A 14,423-nucleotide genomic window follows, 5' to 3' on the forward strand; every position below is an offset into this window, starting at 1 on the left:
AGGTCCTCTATGTTGGGAGAGGAGAGATTTGATTTATTTTACCAGGTAAGTTGACTGAGAACACATTCTCATTTACAGAAATGACCTGGGGAATAGTTACAGGGGAGAGGAATGAGCTAACTGTAAGCTGGGGATGATTAGGTGACCATGATGGTATGAGGGTCGGGTTGGGAATTTAACCAGGACACCAGGGTTAACACCCCTACTCTTACGATAAGTGCCATGGGTTTAACATCCCAGCCAGAAGACAGCGGACTGACCAGGACCAACCCTGCTTAGTTTCAGAAGTAAGCCAGCAGTGGGATGCAGGGTGGTATGCTGCTGGCAAATGAGAGAGGAGGGATGATATGAGAGGAGAGATGATATGAGAGGAGAGATGAGAGGGGAGATGAGAGGGGAGATGAGAGAGGAGAGGAGATGAGAGATGAGTGGAGTGCGGAGAGATGGGAGAGGAGAGGAGATGAGAGAGGTGAGAGGAGAAAGGAGAGATGGGAGAGGAGAGGGGAGAGGAGATGAGATGAGGGTGGGGAGAGGAGAAAGGAGAGGGGAGAGGAGATGAGATGAGGGTGGGGAGAGGAGAAAGGAGAGGGGAGAGGAGATGAGAGAGGGGAGAGGAGAGATGAGGGGAGAGGAGAAAGGAGAGATGAGAGAGGAGAAAATAGAGAGGAGAGATGAGATGAGAGAGGGAAGATTAAAGGTGCATACGTCTGTGATTGGAGTAGGGCAGAAACTAGGCAGGCTGTGAGAGCAGATATTCCCTCTAATAAACTGAAAGAGTGTGTGTATGTGTGTGGGGGGACGCAGAGTGATAATTCAGCAATTATACTCTCCATGGAGATAACACCTCGCCCTTCAGTGCTCCTGTGCTACAGTGATACAGGGCCTCAGGACATCAAAAGTGTGTGTGCGTGAGAGAGAGACAGAGAACAAATATATATAAAGAAATATTAGGGAAATGAAAGAGATAGCAAAAGAGAGAGATAATTGAGTGAAAAGAAAAAGGGGATACAGCCGAGATTGTCTAAGACATCTTCTGCAGAAATACTTGATAAATGTACTAATACTTATTTAGTAAATCAACTGATCACATGGATGTGTTTCCCTCTCACGGTCCCTATCTCTGGGCCAGACTGATTTACCAGGTCCTGATTGTCTCGGATCAGTGGATGATGCAACATGATTCAGGGAATAAAATACTGCCAGCTGCCAGTGTGTCTGATCAGCTGAGGATAACAGTGGGGAGAACATATATATATATATATATATATATATATATATGCATACAAAGCATGTACCTTTCATCATAGGTACACTTCAACTGTGAGAGATGGAATCTAAAACAAAATCCAGAAAATAACATTGTATGATTTTTAAGTAATTAATTTGCATTTGTAAGTAGGAAAACCTGCAAAATCGGCAGTGTATCAAATACTTGTTCTCCCCACTATATATATATATATACACACACACACACACAAGCGCTCCCCACTGCAGAGAGAGAGCAGAGGGAAAAAGGGGGAGTGTGCGCCTGTGCAAGTCATTTGAAGATACACAGCGATCGGCTCGGGCTGCTGTGTATCGGAGACAATAAACCCATAAGTATTTAATCGTAGCTAATTACATTCATTCTGGGTCTCACCCATTCTGTTAGAGCAGGACTCTAGTGCTGCTAGCTTCTCTGTTTTCTATCACAATGACAAAGCTCAGTAAGGCAAGCAGATGGTGTTAGTGCCACACCCTGCCTTGGAGAAAATCCATAGACAGTCACATGATCCTTATATAGCCTCGAGCAACTCCCTTACCATCATTCACCTCCTTCCAGAATAGGATCCTGAATAGGAAATACAGTATTGGCAATTAAGGATAGGTTTACAGATGTACGATCTTAATTTGACCAGTACTGTTGCAGCAAAATAATCCTGCAGAAACAGGATTTGAATGTTTAATCCATCATTTTGCTTGATCGGTGGTTAGACTATTAAATGGCCAAAATTAGGCTACATGAGAAGTGCAATGCTGTTGATATAACCGTGTGTTATTGCGTGTTTTCAGTGAATTTATGTAAATCATGAAGCTCATCTGCATTTCCTATGGTGCTAGAAAGTTATCAGCAACAAAGGAGTGATCAAATGAAGATCCTACATCTGTAATAGGCTAGCATCTGTTTACTAATATGTTAGTTGTTAGGATATACGACAGCTTCGATGGTTATGGGCTTTAGGTGAAATTCGACTCGGCACCTTCCTCCAATAATCCATGCTTGTGAATGGACATGATTTAATTCTGCAATCGGGAACTCTGTAACACTCTATGCACACGGTTCCCTGAAAAAAAATGTGTGTGTGTTTGTTTGTATGTGTCTGTGTGTTTATAGTGCCTTTAGAAAGTATTCATACCCCTTGACTTATTCCACATTTTGTTGTGTTACACCCTTGGATTCAATATTTTTTTCTCACCCATCTACACACAATGCCCCATAATTACTAAGTAAAAATATGTTTTGAGAAATTCTGTCATATTTAATGAAAATGAATTACAGAAATATCTTATTTACATAAGTATTCACACCCCTGAGTCAATACTTTTTAGAAGCACCTTTGGCACTACTTACAGCTGTGAGTCTTTCTGGGTAAGTTTCTAAGAGCTTTCCACACCTGGATTGTGCAACATTTTCCATTATTCTTTTCAAAATTCATTAAGCTCTGTCAAATTGGTTGTTGATCATTGCTAGACAACCATTTTCAGGTTGTGCCATAGATTTTAAAGTAGATTTAAGTCAACACTGTAACTCAGCCACTCAGGAACATTCACTGTCTTTTTGGCAAGGAACTCCAATTGTAGATTTGTGCTTTAGGTTATTGTCCTGCCTAAAGGTGAATTCATCTCCCAGTGCCTGGTGGAAAGCAGACTGAACTAGGTTTTACTCTAGGATTTTGTCTGTGCTTAGCTCTATTCCGTTATTTTTTTTATCCTGAAAAACTCCCCAATCCTTAAAGATTACAAGCTTTCCCATAACATGATGCAGCCACCACTATGCTTGAAAGTATGGAGAGTGGAACTCAGTAATGTGTTGTATTGGATTTGCCCCAAACTTAATACTTTGTAGTCAGGACAAAAAGTGAACTGCTTTGCCACATTTTTTGCAGTATTACTTTAGAACCTTTTCCAAACAGGATTTATGTTTCAGAATGTTTGTATTCTGTACAGGCTTCCTTCTTTTCACTTTGTCATTTAGGTTAGTATTGTGGAGTAACTACAATGTTGTTCATCCATCCTCAGTTTTCTCCTATCACAGACATTACACTCTGTAACTGTTTTAAAGTCACCATTGGCCTGTTTAATGCCTGAGTGGTTTTCTTCCTCTCCGGGCAACTGAGTTAGGGACGATGCCTGTATTTTTGTAGTGTCTGGGTGTATTGATACACCACCCATAGGGTAATTAATAACTTCACCATGGTCAAAGGTAAATTCAATATCTGCTTTTTTTTTCTTTTTTTTTACCCATCTGCCAATAGATGCCCTTCTTTGCAAGGCATTGGAAAACCTCCCTGTTCTTTGTGGTTGAATCTGTGTTTGAAATTCACTGCTCGACTGAGGGACCTTACAGATGATTCTACTGTATGCGTGGGGTACAGAGATGAGGAAGTCATTCATAAATCATATTACTGCACACAGACTGAGTCCATGCAACGTATGTGACATTTTTGCTCCTGAACTTGTTTACAGTGCCTTGCAAAAATATTCACCCCCTTTGGCGTTTTTCCTATTTTGTTGCATTACAACCTGTAATTTAAATAGATTTCTATTTGGATTTCATGTAATGGACATACACAAAATAGTCCAAATTGGTAAAGTGAAATGAAAAAAAATTACTTGTTTCAAAAAATTATAAAAAAACAAACAAACTGAAAAGTGGTGTGTGCATATGTATTCAAAACATTTGTTATGAAGCCCCTAAATTAGATCTGGTGCAACCAATTACCTTCAGAAGTTACATAATTAATTAAATAAAGTCCACCTGTGTGAAATCTAAGTGTCACATGTGTAAGTGTCAGTATATATACACCAGTTCTGAAAGGCCCCAGAGTCTGCAACACCACTGAGGAAGGGGCACCACAAAGCAAGCGGCACTATGAAGACCAAGGAGCTCTCCAAACAGGTCAGGGTCAAAGTTGTAGAGAAGTACAGATCAGGGTTGGGCTATAAAAAAAGACCAGAAACTTTGAACATCCCACAGAGCACCATTAAATCCATTATTAAAAAATGGAAAGAATATGGCACCACAACAAACCTGCCAAGAGAGATCTTCCCACCAAAACTCACAGCCCAGGCAAGGAAGGCATTAATCAGAGAGGCAACAAAGAGACCAAACATAACCCTGAAGGAGCTGCAAAGCTCCACAGCGGAGATTGGAGTATCTGTCTGTAGGACCACTTTAAGCCGCATACTCCACAGAGCTGGGCTTTACGGAAGAGTGGCCAGAAAAAAGCCACTGCTTTAAGAAAAAATAAGCAAACATGTTTGGTGTTCGCCAAAAGGCATCTGGGAGACTCCGCAAACATATGGAAGAAGGTACTCTGGTCAGATGAGACTAAAATTTAGCTTTTTGGCCATCAAGGAAAACGTTATGACTGGCGCAAACCCAACACCTCTCACCACCCCGAGAACACCACCCCCACAGTGAAGCATGGTGGTGGCAGCATCATGCTGTCGGATGTTTTTCATCAGCAGGGACTGGGAAACTCATCAATTGAAGGAATGACGGATGGCGCTAAATACATGTAAATTCTTGAGGGAAACCTGTTTCAGTCTTACAGAGATTTGAGACTGGGACAGACGTTCACCTTCCAGCAGGACAATAACCCTAAGCATACTGCTAAAGCAACACTCGAGTGGTTTAAGGGGAAACATTTAAATGTCTTGGAATGGCCTAGTCAAAGCCCAGACCTCAATCCAACTTAGAATTTGTGGTATGACTTAAAGATTGCTGTACACCAGCAGGAACCCATCCAAATTGAAGGAGCTGGAGCAGTTTTGCCTTGAAGAATGGTCAAAAATCCCAGTGGCTAGATGTGCCAAGCTTATGGAGACATATCCCAAAGGACTTGCAGCTGTAATTGCTGCAAAAGGTGTGTGGGGGGGGGTGAATAGTTATAGTTATGCACATTCAATTTTTCTGTTTCTTTTGTCTTATTTCTAGTTTGTTTCACAATAAAAATATTTTGCCTCTTCAAAATTGTAGGCATGCCGTGTAAATCATATGATACAAATCCCCCCAAAATCTATTTTAAGGCTGTGTCTGATGTGTGTGTGTGTGTGTCTGATGTGTGTGTGTGTGTGTGTGTGTGTGTGTGTGTGTGTGTGTGTGTGTGTGTGTATATATATAAACTGTTCTGTGCTACGTAACCAATATCCATCCCACTGTATCGCCAATAGGGGCTGAGATAAAAAACTACAAGCCTCAGATTTCCCACTTCCTGTTTGGATTTTCTCTCAGGTTTTTGCCTGCCATATGAGTTCTGTTATACTCACAGATATCATTCAAACCATTTTAGAACCTTCAGAGTGTTTTCTATCCAATACTAATATGCATATGTTAGCATCTGGGACAGAGTAGCAGGCAGTTTACTCTGGGAACCTTATTATATTTATTAATACTGCCCCCCTGTCACAAAGAAGTTAACTCCAAACATAGCCTACATTAATGGGTTTGTAGTCCAATCACATAACTGCTGAGACAATGGAATAGTGAATAATGGATGTTTTCAACTTGAATGCAGCATGGTCAAATTCCCATAAAATCATTAGTGACAATATTTGTAAATATTTCTATTGATACTTTATATTCAAAATCACAAGCATGGATATATTATAGAGATGATGTTATGCCAGAGAATTTAAGGAACTGTGTCCCTAGTTATTTTCTGTCTTTACCTTCCCCTCTCTTCTTTCTTCTCTTAGGACCGTAAACTGACTAAAGCGGAGCGTCAGAGGTTTAAGGAGGAGGCAGAGATGTTGAAGGGTCTCCAGCACCCCAACATTGTGCGTTTCTATGACTTCTGGGAGTCACCGGTCAAAGGGAGAAAGTGCATCGTTCTTGTGACAGAGCTCATGACCTCAGGGACACTAAAAACGTGAGACACACACAACCAACAGCATGCCCCCCCCCCACACACACTCCCACACAACAGTGCTGAGCTTAACATTAAACACAAGGTAAGGTATCACCTCCTTCCTAAGCTGTTCTTATGAAATGAAGAAAGAGTAACTTTAAACAAGGGAAAATTCCACTGGTGTCAGTTTTCATGGAATGAAATAGTTCCTCCACATTTTGATTCATAGTTGAATGATAGTTGTTCATTATCAGATGGATTGTAACGTTAGTGGTCTTGATGATGAAAATCTTGATGATGATGGTCTGCCCTTTATCTTCCAGGTATCTCAAGCGTTTCAAGGTGATGAAGCCCAAGGTTCTGAGGAGCTGGTGTCGACAGATCCTAAAGGGCCTCCACTTCCTCCACACCAGGACCCCTCCCATCATCCACAGGGACCTGAAGTGTGACAACATTTTCATCACCGGCCCCACCGGTTCCGTCAAGATAGGAGACCTGGGATTAGCTACGCTGAAGAGGACCTCCTTCGCCAAGAGTGTCATCGGTGAGGATGAGGAATCATGCTCTTTCATGCTCTGCTTGGAAGGGTAGTAAATACATCACCTGTAAAAGAGTATGGAATCTATACTGTAACTATGCATTTCATGGATTATGACAGTAATTCTGTTGAGACCTGCTCGTGAATTCAATTAGCCTCTTTTGGATAGGTATATGTGAATTAGCTTAGCATGTTTATCATAAGTGTGTTCCAGCGTGTAAGGAAAAACCTTCTGTTTCTTTCTGAAGGAGCCCTGTAACTCTTGTGACCTTTGACGTTTGCCCTCTTCTCTGACCCCTGTCGTCCCAGGCACCCCAGAGTTCATGGCCCCTGAGATGTATGAGGAGCACTATGATGAGGCGGTGGACGTCTATGCCTTGGGGATGTGTATGTTGGAGATGGCCACCTCAGAATACCCCTACTCCGAGTGCCAGAACGCTGCTCAGATCTACCGCAAAGTCACCGGCGTGAGTCCAGCTAGTCCATCTTCAATCTTATCTATCACCCACACCATTGCTAGCACCAATGTTTTCTTACTAGCACCAACCCACCCACCCACCCATTACTAGTGCCAACGTTTACTTACTAGCACTAACAGCAAAGCCATACAGATCTACAGTGAATAGTTAAAAAGTTTACCATGGTGGTGCAAGCTGTTAGCACTAACAAAACAAACCTACATAAGATCACAGATACAGGCTTCTACAGAGTCACTCAGAAATATCAAAGTAGCACTAATGTTACTATAGAGATGCCAGTATGAATGAAGTGCACAGGAGGCTGGTGAGGGAGGACGGCTCATAATAATGGCTGTATTGTAGTGAATGGAATGGTATCAAACACATGGAAATGACTTAAGGAGACTTAAGGAGAACATGTCTGTGTCTCAAATGGTATTTTATTCCTTACATAGTGCACTACTTTTGATGGACTTTTCCCTATGCAGTGAAGTACATAGGGAATAGGGTGCTATTTGGAACCCATATTTGGAACATGTGCCCATATGTTTTTCCAGAGGGAGCTTCCTGACCATGTCACTGCCCCGCGGGGAATCTGTTCTTAATGGGGTATGACATTTGTCAGCCATCTTGTCACAAAGAATGCAGGTTGAACGCTGTGTGTGTTGTTGTTTTTGGGACTCAGGGAGACATCACCCAATATTTGTGGACTCCAGGAAGAGTAACTGTCGCAACTGGGGATCCAAAAAATAAACAAATGTTCTTCATGTTTGTGATCATGAAGATTGTTCTTGTTTTTGTGTCTGAATGTGAGTGTGAGTGTCAGTGTGAGAACGTTTGAGATATCATATGATATTCTTCGTACTTGTCATCCTGAAGATAGTTGTTATTTGTGTCTGGCATCTCCAGGGGGTGAAGCCTGCCAGTTATGATAAGATCAGTGACCCAGAGATTAAGGAGATCATCGGGGAGTGTATCTGCCATCGGAGGGAAGAGAGGTAAGTGGATAGAGTCAAGTCCATCTGTAAAGTAAAGAACTGAGCAGATAGAAAGCATTAAATGGTAAAACCCAACACATACGCACCACACACACACACACACACACACACACACACACACACACACACACACACACACACACACACACACACACACACACACACACACACACACACACACACACACACACACACACACACACACACACACACACACACACACACACACACACACACACACACACACACTGCTTCTGTCCTGAGGTATGAAGTTGGTGCCAGTATTTGGGTCTGCTACTGTTGATGTTTTTATGTGTACTGACATTTCACATCTCTGGATCCGACGGATACTATAACCTTTGCACAGCAGCAGTGTTATGTGTGTGTGTGAACGTGCGTGTGTGTGTGTATACTGTACTGAATGTGGGTTGTCCTCAGGTACACCATAAAGGACCTCTTGAACCATGCCTTCTTTGCGGAGGACACAGGCGTAAGGGTGGAGCTGGCCGAGGAGGATGATGGGAAAAAGAATTCCATTGCCCTCAAGGTGTGGGTGGAGGACCCTAAGAAGCTGAAGGGGAAGTACAAGGACAGCGGGGTCATCGAGTTCACCTTTGACCTGGAGAAAGAGACCCCAGAGGGTGTGGCCCAGGAGATGGTGAGTTGCCGAGCCATATGTAGAGATTATAACTCTGCTAGGGCTCACGTTATCATGGTTCAGAAACGGTTGGTGTATTTGCAGTGCCCGTTGCAGAGTATGATATGGATATATGATGTAGACTGAAACAGAACTATAGATACACTTTATTTGTTGAGTCAAAATATATATTTTTGTTCTATGATAAGGGAAGTGTTTAATTTCTTTTTTTGATCTAGCCACTTGGGGTGTCCTCTAGAGTGTAGTGTCTGTCACTCTCTGTGCTATGGTGATCTTAGTTTCGTCTGTTCTGTGCAGACTATATCTCCCAACATGCCAACATGCCTCTGGGGGCTGGGGGCTGTTGTACAATTGGTGGTAGTCATGAAATAGTGTTTTTGAGATTCCAGTCAGACAGCACAGAATCACTGATCTACAAATCGCCTTGCTCAAACCGATCCTGGACAGTAACAGACAGTAACAGACTCATCTCCCAACACTGTCCTGATATAATGACCCATTATGTAATCAGTAAATCGTCATTGGTCTCGTGGACGGGCCGGTATGATCCAGGAAGGTATTGATTTAGATCACAACAACCAGTTATTCCGGTTGACCCCGCCTGACCCTGTGTCCCATCTGAGAGCGGTGGGGTGGGGAGGGGCAACCTTCTATCTTTGGGTGACTGTGATACAAAGATAGACCATCAACTGATGTCCCTAAAATGGTGTCGGATCAATTCTAATTCCCACAGTAGTTCATATGCGACCCTGTTTAGTGATAACCTGTCTGTTGTAGGTGGAGTCAGGGTTCTTAGTAATAACATCTGTCCTGTCTTGTTTTGTCCTATCCTGTTGTGTCCTTCCCTGCCCTGTCTGCATTGCCTTACCATGTCCTGTCCTATCCACTCTGCATTGATATGTCCTGTCCTGTCCTTCTATTTCCTGTCCTGTCCTGTCTGCATTGCCCCGCCAAGTCATGTCCTGTCCTGTCTGCATTGCCCTGCCATATCCTTCCCTGTCCTGTCTGCATTGCCCTGCCACATCCTTCCCTGTCCTGTCTGCATTGCCCTGCCACATCCTTCCCTGTCGTGTCTGCATTGCCCTGCCACATCCTACCCTGTCCTGTCCTGTCTGCATTGCCCTGCCACATCCTTCCCTGTCCTGTCCTGTCTGCATTGCCCTGCCACATCCTTCCCTGTCCTGTCTGCATTGCCCTGCCACATCCTTCCCTGTCCTGTCTGCATTGCCCTGCCACATCCTTCCCTGTCCTGTCTGCATTGCCCTGCCACATCCTTCCCTTTCCTGTCTGCATTACCCTGCCACATCCTTCCCTGTCCTGTCTGCATTGCCCTGCCACATCCTTCCCTGTCCTGTCTGCATTGCCCTGCCACATCCTTCCCTGTCCTGTCTGCATTGCCCTGCCACATCCTTCCCTGTCCTGTCTGCATTGCCCTGCCACATCCTTCCCTGTCCTGTCTGCATTGCCCTGCCACATCCTTCCCTGTCCTGTCTGCATTGCCCTGCCACATCCTTCCCTGTCCTGTCTGCATTGCCCTGCCACATCCTTCCCTGTCCTGTCTGCATTGCCCTGCCACATCCTTCCCTGTCCTGTCTGCATTGCCCTGCCACATCCTTCCCTGTCCTGTCTGCATTGCCCTGCCACATCCTTCCCTGTCCTGTCTGCATTGCCCTGCCACATCCTTCCCTGTCCTGTCTGCATTACCCTGCCACATCCTTCTCTGTCCTATCTGCATTGCCCTGCCACATCCTTCCCTGTCCTGTCTGCATTGTCCTGCCACATCCTTCCCTGTCCTGTCTGCATTGCCCTGCCACATCCTTCCCTGTCCTGTCTGCATTGCCCTGCCACATCCTTCCCTGTCCTGTCTGCATTGCCCTGCCACATCCTTCCCTGTCCTGTCTGCATTGCCCTGCCACATCCTTCCCTGTCCTGTCTGCATTGCCCTGCCACATCCTTCCCTGTCCTGTCTGCATTGCCCTGCCACATCCTTCCCTGTCCTGTCTGCATTGCCCTGCCACATCCTTCCCTTTCCTGTCTGCATTACCCTGCCACATCCTTCTCTGTCCTATCTGCATTGCCCTGCCACATCCTTCCCTGTCCTGTCTGCATTGCCCTGCCACATCCTTCCCTGTCCTGTCTGCATTGCCCTGCCACATCCTTCCCTGTCCTGTCTGCATTGCCCTGCCACATCCTTCCCTGTCCTGTCTGCATTGCCCTGCCACATCCTTCCCTGTCCTGTCTGCATTGCCCTGCCACATCCTTCCCTGCCCTGTCTGCATTGCCCTGCCACATCCTTCCCTGTCCTGTCTGCATTGCCCTGCCACATCCTTCCCTGTCCTGTCTGCATTGCCCTGCCACATCCTTCCCTGTCCTGTCTGCATTGCCCTGCCACATCCTTCCCTGTCCTGTCTGCATTGCCCTGCCAAGTCAAGTCCTATCCTATCTGCATTGCCCTGCCACATCCTTCCCTGTCCTGTCTGCATTGCCCTGCCACATCCTTCCCTGTCCTGTCTGCATTGCCCTGCCACATTCTTCCCTGTCCTGTCTGCATTGCCCTGCCAAGTCATGTCCTGTCCTATCTGCATTGCCCTGCCATATCCTTCCCTGTCCTGTCTGCATTGCCCTGCCACATCCTTCCCTGTCCTGTCTGCATTGCCCTGCCACATCCTTCCCTGTCCTGTCTGAATTGCCCTGCCAAGTCATGTCCTATCCTATCTGCATTGCCCTGCCACATCCTTCCCTGTCCTGTCTGCATGGCCCTGCCACATCCTTCCCTGTCCTGTCTGCATTGCCCTGCCACATCCTTCCCTGTCCTGCCTGCATTGCCCTGCCAAGTCATGTCCTGTCCTATCTGTATTGCCCTGCCATATCCTTCCCTGTCCTGTCTGCATTGCCCTGCCACATCCTTCCCTGTCCTGTCTGCATTGCCCTGCCACATCCTTCCCTGTCCTGTCTGCATTGCCCTGCCACATCCTTCCCTGTCCTGTCTGAATTGCCCTGCCACATCCTACCCTGTCCTGTCTGCATTGCCCTGCCACATCCTTCCCTGTCCTGTCTGCATTGTCCTGCCACATCCTTCCCTGTCCTGTCTGCATTGCCCTGCCACATCCTTACCTGTCCTGTCTGCATTGCCCTGCCAAATCATGTCCTGTCCTATCTGCATTGCCCTGCCACATCCTTCCCTGTCCTGTCTGCATTGCCCTGCCACATCCTTCCCTGTCCTGTCTGCATTGCCCTGCCACATCCTTCCCTGTCCTGTCTGCATTGCCCTGCCACATCCTTCCCTGTCCTGTCTGCATTGCCCTGCCAAGTCATGTCCTGTCCTATCTGCATTGCCCTGCCACATCCTCCCCTGCCCTGTCCAGTCCTGTACTATTCTGTGTACTGTCCAGTCCTGTACTATTCTGTGTACTGTCCAGTCCTGTACTATTCTGTGTACTGTCCAGTCCTGTACTATTCTGTGTCCTGTTCTGTCCTCTGTAGGTGGACTCTGGGTTCTTCTGGTTTAGTGAAAGCAAAGACAATTTAGTGCATGGGTGTCAAACTCTGGCCCGTGGGCCAAATTTGGCCCGCGGGGTAATTATATTTGGCCCGCGAGACAATACCAAATTACTACTAGAGCTGGCCCGCCGGTATTATACAGCGCATTCACCACTAATACTATGAATCCCATAATGCTCTGCTGTTTTCGCGCGCCAATCAGGACAGGACCCAGAAACGCTCTCTCCTCTGTGACAGTAGTCATAGCAACATAGACGCTACAACTGTCAGCGAGCTAACCCTTCCCAAAAATGGCGAAAGAAAGGCAGAAAACAGGAGCTTTCTGGACAAGTGGGAGGCAGAATATCTGTTTACATATGTAAAAGACAAACCTGTTTGTCTTGTTTGTGGAGTCAACGTGGCTGTAAGTAAGGAGTACAACATTAGACGACACTATGAAACGAAACACCATGACAAATACAAGGACCTGGACATGACTCAAAGGAGCCAGAAAGTAGAGGAGATGAAAAGAAGTTTGGTTTCACAACAGAATATGTTTAAAAAAGCCACATCACAAAGCGAGGCTGCTGTAAAGGCTAGTTATATAGTGGCAGCAGAGATCGCAAAAACAGCCCGGCCCTTTAATGAGGGAGAGTTCATGAAAAAGTGCATGATGAAGGTTTGTGACCTCGTATGCCCAGAGAAAAAACAAGCATTTTCAAACGTGAGCCTGAGCAGGAACACAGTTGCTGATCGCACATGTGATCTTGCCACCAATCTGTATGACCAGCTGATGGAAAAGGGAAAAGATTTTGTTGCGTTCTCCCTCGCTGTGGATGAGAGCTGCGACGCATCTGATACTGCTCAGCTGTCAGTCTTCATCCGTGGAGTGGACTCAAATCTGTGTGTTACGGAGGAGCTATTAGGATTCAAATCAATGCATGGCACAACCACAGGAAAGGAAATCTTTGAGGTTTCCAAATGTGTAACTGAAATAAAGCTGCCGTGGGATAAACTCGTTGGATTAACGACAGATGGTGCGCCAGCGATGTGCGGTAAAAAGAGTGGACTGGTGGGCATGGTTCGGGAGAAGATGCGGGAAGAGAACTGTGCAGGTGAGCTAACTGTTTACCACTGCATCAAATACATCATACATCATACATCAGGAAGCACATCAGGAAGCACTGTGTGCCAAAGCCCTAAAGATGGAACATGTTATGACCACAGTAACACAGGTAGTTAACTTTATAAGAGCCAAAGGTCTAAATCACCGCCAGTTTAAATCTTTTCTGGAGGAGTGTGGTTCGGAATACGCAGACGTGCCGTATCACACAGAGGTGAGATGGCTAAGCAGAGGAAAAGTACTGAACAGATGTTTCGAGCTGCGTGAGGAAATATGTCAATTCCTGGAAACCAAAGGGAAGGATACAGCAGAGCTCCGGGAGCAAAAGTTCCTGTGTGAGCTGGCCTTTCTCTGTGACATCTCGAGCCATCTCGATGCGCTGAACCTGCAGCTTCAGGGGCGGGGGCGCATCATCACAGACATGTACGCTGCAGTGAGGGCCTTCAAAACTAAACTGTGCCTGTGGGAGAATCAGATGCTGCAAGGAAACCCTTGCCATTTTCCCTGCTGCCAATCCATAAAAGCGCAGATCTCTACCGCCGTGTTCCCATGCGCACAGTTTGCTGAAAAACTCTGTGTTCTCGCCGCTGAGTTTAGCCGGCGATTTGCCGACTTCGATGCCCAGAAATGCAAGTTTGAACTGCTTAGTAATCCCTTCGCAGTTGATGTGGAAAATGCATCAACCAACATCCAAATGGAGCTGATTGAACTCCAGTGCAACGACACGCGAAGTCAAAGTATGATGCTGTGGGCGCCGCACAGTTTCCACGGTTCATCCCTGACACAATGCCTCAGCTCCGCACCCAAGCTGCTCAGATGCTCTCCATGTTCGGCAGCACTTATCTATGCGAGCAACTTTTCTCCTCGATGAAGATGACCAAAACAACTCACAGGAGACGTCTGACTGATGAACATCTTCGCTCGATACTGAGGATTTCTTCAGCTCAGAGCTTGAGCCCAGACATTGATGAACTAGCATCCAAGAAGAGATGCCAGGTATCTGGCTTGGGCACATCAGATTAGACCAGTGTGCAATAATTAACGTTTTCTTTATG

At 45.8% G+C, this 14,423-nt stretch overlaps 2 protein-coding genes across 3 annotated transcripts in view; one reads left to right on the forward strand and one right to left on the reverse strand.

Annotated features, from left to right (window-relative positions):
* Positions 1 to 14,423, reverse strand: part of LOC127910360 (uncharacterized) — a 295,811-nt gene that overhangs the window by 165,932 nt on the left and 115,456 nt on the right. The gene's annotated exons all lie outside the window — the stretch shown is intronic.
* Positions 1 to 14,423, forward strand: part of LOC118399700 (serine/threonine-protein kinase WNK2-like) — a 68,057-nt gene that overhangs the window by 18,664 nt on the left and 34,970 nt on the right. For both annotated transcript variants that reach the window (XM_052473811.1, XM_052473812.1), the window contains exons 2-6: positions 5,962 to 6,134; positions 6,437 to 6,657; positions 6,961 to 7,118; positions 8,019 to 8,107; positions 8,546 to 8,765. In XM_052473811.1, coding sequence (XP_052329771.1) covers positions 5,962 to 6,134; positions 6,437 to 6,657; positions 6,961 to 7,118; positions 8,019 to 8,107; positions 8,546 to 8,765 — 861 coding nt within the window. The remainder of the gene's footprint in view (positions 1 to 5,961; positions 6,135 to 6,436; positions 6,658 to 6,960; positions 7,119 to 8,018; positions 8,108 to 8,545; positions 8,766 to 14,423) is intronic.

Source organism: Oncorhynchus keta, chromosome 21, assembly GCF_023373465.1.
Source record: "Oncorhynchus keta strain PuntledgeMale-10-30-2019 chromosome 21, Oket_V2, whole genome shotgun sequence".
NCBI classification, from domain to species: Eukaryota; Metazoa; Chordata; class Actinopteri; order Salmoniformes; family Salmonidae; genus Oncorhynchus; species Oncorhynchus keta.